The sequence below is a fragment of the Lactuca sativa genome, chromosome 6 (assembly GCF_002870075.4).
Source record: "Lactuca sativa cultivar Salinas chromosome 6, Lsat_Salinas_v11, whole genome shotgun sequence".
Lineage (NCBI taxonomy): Eukaryota > Viridiplantae > Streptophyta > Magnoliopsida > Asterales > Asteraceae > Lactuca > Lactuca sativa.
Window position 1 is genome coordinate 21,797,435 of NC_056628.2, and position 6,000 is coordinate 21,803,434.

Genomic DNA, 6,000 nt, shown 5'->3' on the forward strand with positions numbered 1-6,000 from the left:
AAATTACACTAAACCATAGGGACCATTCGTGTAATTTACTCTATTTTTAAATTAAAGAAAAAACTAGCATTATTTTTTTTATATGTCTAACAAAAATTATTTATTGTCAAAATTATTATAGAATGAAATATAAATATTTATCAACTTCTTAATGAAAATAGTTATGAGATATTAACTTAAAAAGCATATGGTCGATATGAGAAGTGGTAATTGAGGAAATTATGTTTGAAAGTAGATGTGAGTGTTGTTATTATTATTATTTTAATAACTAGACTCAAACATGGATATTGTGGTAGAAAGAAACATCACTTTTGAATTTACATATTTTCATTATAAACTACTTTTATGATACTCTTGTAAATTTACCTACATTAAAATTTATATACTATTTCAGTAGTTCTTTAAACATATATTAAGTAGACTTTTGATAAGTTAGTATTATCAATTTATGCCCTTGTGAAAAACAATATCATTTTTCGATTGCTCACTCCGGTTAGAAGTGCGTATTTAAAATCGTTTTTTAAGTGAATGAAAAAAACCGACCAAAATTTTTTGAGAACCAGGTAGGTTAAAACCAAACCGTCATTTAGTAATAGGTTTTAATATATGGATGAAATTATTCTTCTCTGTTTTTTCTAATATAACCGAACCGAACCGGTCTTAAAACTGTAATTAAATTTCACTTCAAAAAACTGAACTTATTATAACAGAAATTGGTCAAATAAAATGATTTTAAAAAAAACCGAAACCGGTTCAAATTTGATATAAAAAACAATTTGTCTGTAGAAATTAATTTCAGAAAAAACTATTCGCACCCGTCGCTTGGCACGGGTAAACGGCTAGTGTGTGTGTATATATATATATATATATATATATATATATATATATATATACATATAGGGTTAGGTTATTTTGTTTTCACTATCTATTGTGTGCATGCATGACTGATTCTGGACCAATCATTTTAGTTATTTTAAGAAAGTAATTAATGCATATTACATGTTGAAGATATAATAGGTATTAATTACATCTTCAACATTTAATATGCATTAATTACTTTCTTAAAATAACTAAAATGATTGGTCTCGAATCAATAATACGGGCACACAATAGATAGTGAAAACATTTGAACCTAACTCTCTCTCTCTCTCTCTCTCTATATATATATATATATATATATATATATATATATATATATATATATATATATATATATATATATATATATATATATATATATATAGAGAGAGAGAGAGAGAGAGAGAGAGAGAAAATATGAAATAAGTCCATTAAGAATGAATTGATTTGTATTAGACCATGTGAGAGAAAGTTTCTATAACAAATTATATTTCTAATTCCAAGAGTTCTTAAATCATCATTTTGTTCGACGGTCCTTATACCATATCATCACTTCGTTCTTTTTAATGCTTGTTAGAGTTTATGATTGATATAATTATTATCTAATTATGGCCTTTGTTTTTTTATCACTTATTAAACATGATTTTTTTTTTTTGTATAAGTTGATTTTATTATCTTGTTAGATCAGGGATGAGTTGGGGATAGGTCGGAAATGAGGATAGAAATGGGGAAATGGTATGGGAAAGCCGCTGACACATGCTTACGCATGAACATCATGAACATACGGTAGACTTCTCTGATGTGCTAAGGCGGCCATGATTGCATTTGCCAAATCCGAGGGATAATCAACACCGTTTCATACCCGACCCATTTCCATTCTTATTTAAAACTCTCTTTCTTTAGAAAAAAATATAGAAAACATAGATAGTAAAAATAAATTGAATGGAGTTTACCCTGCTTTTGGTAGAACCCTCCGGAAACCTCCAATTTGAGTCGGAAACCTCCAATTTGAGTCTTTATAAATCTAAACTCATGCTCACAGCATATAATTGCAACGCGATTTCCTCACATATGCAGCATGTTTTTATTCTTCGTAGGAGGAGTTACTCGAGAGGTCCGTCAGGTGCTGAAGCAAGAAGCGGGAAGGTGTATCAATTGCCGGTCACCGGCGGATCTTGTGGACACCAATAACGTCTTAAAACTCTTTTTCGTCCCGGTTTGGCGGTGGCCGGGAAAAGACCAACTCATGCACTGCAACAATTGCGGCCTTTTCTATCCGCCGTCGTTATCCCCGATTTCTTCCGACTTTCGGCCATCGGAAAGCCTCCGATGTCAATTCTGCGCACGGGAGGTCGATTCTGATTTCAGGTTTTGCCCCTTTTGTGGCTCTGCTCTCTGAGTTAATTGAAGCTGGTAATCGAAATTAGTCATATCAATAAGCAATTTATTTGCCTTGACGAATGCTCAGTTTGTATAATCTGTTAGCATGTAGTATTTCATCGACATGTAGGTGGATCGATCGGGTGTTCTTCGAGTTTGAATTGGCAGTAGAGCCCTAGTTTTCGTCATATTGATCCACACCAAACAAAATCCCCAATAAAAATGTACAAAACTAGGAATCTTCTGTTGGATGATTCGAAAATACATTTTGAATGATGACACTGAACGAAATCTGTGCAAAATTGCTTACATTTACAAGCTCTAAGGCATAGATTAACGATAATCTGATAGAAAAGAATGTAAGGTACAATGGTTTTCTTCATAACAGAACAAATCTTTCAAATCCATGCAAAAGCCATGCCATTGAATTTTGATTTTGTATAATATATGTGTTGTGTGCCAAAGTTACCCTCTTTTCTATTTTGAAGAATTTTTCTCTCAGTGTGTACGATTTCATGTGATAAGATGTATTTATAAATTATAATTATGGATGAAATTAGTAAACTAGACAATTCTTCCATTCTATTTGCAAATTTATTGCATATTGCCATAAAAACCTCATAAACTCTAGTGTTTTTTTTGTGCATTCTAAGGCATTGAACCATAAAATTACCTGTTAAACAAGGGAATGGAACAGATTATAAGGTAAAATCGAGGTGATGTGGCCTAAATCTTGTCCACATAGACAACACCTGGGATGCTGATGTGGCAGTGCTTAGATGATGTTACATACTTCCACTTCTTTCCTCTCCCTTGGCATACTGAAGGCGATGGATAAGGCTGATTTTGGAGGTGATACTCTTACACCCTGCTCCCGAGTTATAGCAAAGAAAAGAAGAGAAGAGAAAAGAAAGTAAGGATAGAAAAGAAGAGAAATGAAAGGAAAAAAAAATTGTCATTTGTGCTCCCGAGTTGGAGAGAAATGGAAGAAAAGTTAAATATTTTGTTCTTTCTTTTCAAATCCTCCCAAATCGGGAGGAAAGGTAGGAGGGAAAGTTTTCCTTCCATTTCCTTCCACTTCCTTCCTTTAATGAAACTCGGGAGCACCATTCTCTCTTGCTTTCCTCTCATTTCCTCCCATTTTCTTTCTTTTTTCTCTTTAAGTTGAACTCGGGAGCGGGGTGTTAAGGACAACGTTTGGAAGCTAGGGTACACATGGCATCTCCACTTCAGCATAACTATGACCTTTACATGGTCAAAATCCACATCAGCCGACATTACCGGATGACCACTTCAAAATTTTACGAAAGTTTTCCTTTGACATAGATTTATTGATTTTAATGGCTTAAAACATACAAAATTAGTTTAGGTAACTTTTTAAACGTAAGGCATCAGTTTTAGGGTTTTTATGACAATAACGCAAAACTTTCTAGTCGAGTTAATCAAATAGGACATTATTTGTATTGTTCGAAAATAAATAAGGTAGTAAAAAGATGAAGAACGAAACTGGATATTTGAAAACTTCTAAATGTCATACATTGTAATCTCTGAGGTATGTTCACAGTAGATCTAGAAGTATACAATCTAAAAATATAGCAACTTTCCAAAGATATTACATTAAACCACGACAATATGATATGACGTGAGCCACATTTATGCATTGTCCAGGATTTCATCTTGTCCTTCATTTTTATCTCATGTTTCTTTCTCTTTTGTTTCCACAACATTTGCCTAAAAATGAAAATTGTAGAAGAGTTATCATAAAGACAAGTTTCACCCAAAAGAAACATATGTTTAGTCTATTTGATATTTTACTTGAAGATCTTATGTTATAAATTGATACTGAAATATGCTTTTGATAATAAAAAATGACATGATTGACTTTTAAAAAAGACGTAAATAAAGGAAAAATATGCACCTCATCGGTGGTGGGAACCTTCTTAGGTTCTGTTGCGGGTGAGGTCTCTGTTTTAGCAATGTCTGCTCCTGTCACCTTCACATCTTCTTCTGCAACATATAATGAAAAAAGAAATGAAAATCTTCTCACTAGAACTTAGTGAATCGTTTAATTTTGACAGTTATAAGTGGTTGTTTCTTTTTTATTCGATCTGTTCAAAAATAATTAAATGAGTTTAGCAAAAAGAAAAGAACATTGCTTAAAGTATTACAATAACAACCTTTACCTTTTTTTGCTGATTATTTTTCCCACCAAACTCTTCTAATGTTCAAACTAATAAATTTTGCTAAAAAACATTTAATATTGTAAAAACTGTGTTGGAAACTTGGAATGTAATGTAGATTGTAAAGTGATTATTTAGTCAGATACGGACAGTTTATTCGTCTAAAATAAAACTGATCTCATTTATATCAACACTCTATCCGGATATCACTACATATTCAATTTCTTTACCCATGTAAGATTTAATGATAAACGATCCTTTAATCATATATTTTAGAAGGGAACACGTCATATAAGGGAGATAAATCATAATGTCCCTAGAATAACAAAGACAGAAGGTGACATTATGTTTGAAGATGAAACCTTATTTATGGATTCTCACCTGATTTTTGCTAGGACAAATATGAGGTGATCAAGATCTTATATGTTTTGACCATTTAGATATTAATTTATAATGAATTTCAATTCATATAAGTTTCATACCTTTCTTTGTTTCCACTTTGGTCGATTCTTTGGCCTTTAGTTCCTGGACTTTTGGGGTTGTGAACTCGGTGATCGGAAAATCTTCGGTGGCTTTCATTGGTGTTTCATAGGTCATTTCTTCTTTGGAATCCTTAAACTTTTTGTCACCCTTCACGACCAATGTGGCTTCCATAACATTCTCCCTCAATGTGGGAGTCGCATTATCTTTCTTAGCCTCCTTTTCATCTATCATTGTGGATTCTTTCTTCTTGTCATCTTTCACAACTTCCGTGCAAACTTCATTCGATGTGGGGACCGCATCAGTGGTATCCAAATTCTTAACTTCTTCATCTTCCTTCACGGCTTTCATGACGTCGTCCACGTCATCTGTGGGGGCCACATCGGTGACCTTCTCATCTTCTTTTGCGACTTCTTCGTCTGCCAATGTGGGGGCCACACTGGCCCCCACATTGGCAGTACCGATGGGGTCTACTTTTGTTGTGGTGGTCTCCTTCTTGGTGTCTTCGACAACAGATGTCGTTGTTTCGACTTCTTGTACGGACATGGAGTCGCCTTTCTCCGTGACGGTTTTGGTTTTGCGGGTTTCTTTCCCGTCATCGGATTTTGTGGATTTCACGATGGTGGTCTCGGTGACAACTGCGTGTTTTGATTTCCCACATCCCATCTTTGTTTTTTCTTGGTGGGAAACAACTTTGGGAAGAGGAAGGAGGGAGGGAGAAAGAGAGGGAGACAAAAGGAGAGAGAGAGAGAGAGAGAGAGAGAGAGTGTCTGTGTGAAAAGGAAAAATTCAGAAGCTCTCTCTGCCTGTGGTTTCGTTGAGGGTATGTGTGGTATATGATGCAAAAGTAGAGAGTGGAGGGTATTTTGGTAATTTCGTGTGTGTTCAGTTATTTCTGTTGGGTTTCGAGGGTAGCGACATGCAGGCCTGAAATGGGAGCAAATGATTGTGTTGTTTGTGTTCAGTTAGTGGTTTGCCAGTTTGTTATTAGAAAAATGTGCTGGCCATGGAAAATACCGCTTTTTACGTAAAGAATATTTGATGAGATGATTTAAAATAAATTTTTAATGGACATAAACGATGGGATTAATTATAAACTTAA

General features: G+C 34.0%; 2 protein-coding genes across 2 annotated transcripts; one reads left to right on the forward strand and one right to left on the reverse strand.

Annotated features, from left to right (window-relative positions):
- The first annotated feature begins 1,776 nt into the window (after positions 1 to 1,776).
- LOC111899287 (uncharacterized) lies at positions 1,777 to 2,529 on the forward strand. Its single transcript, XM_023895148.3, has one exon. The coding sequence runs from the start codon at positions 1,937 to 1,939 to the stop codon at positions 2,255 to 2,257; it is 321 nt and encodes a 106-aa protein (XP_023750916.1). The 5' UTR covers positions 1,777 to 1,936; the 3' UTR covers positions 2,258 to 2,529.
- A 1,203-nt stretch (positions 2,530 to 3,732) lies between these two features.
- LOC111899277 (uncharacterized) lies at positions 3,733 to 5,700 on the reverse strand. The gene is made up of 3 exons (XM_023895141.3): positions 4,901 to 5,700; positions 4,157 to 4,245; positions 3,733 to 3,969 (listed from the first exon to the last, which is right to left on the reverse strand). The coding sequence occupies exons 1-3, from the start codon at positions 5,562 to 5,564 to the stop codon at positions 3,934 to 3,936; spliced, it is 789 nt and encodes a 262-aa protein (XP_023750909.1). The 5' UTR covers positions 5,565 to 5,700; the 3' UTR covers positions 3,733 to 3,933.
- Positions 5,701 to 6,000: the final 300 nt, after the last annotated feature.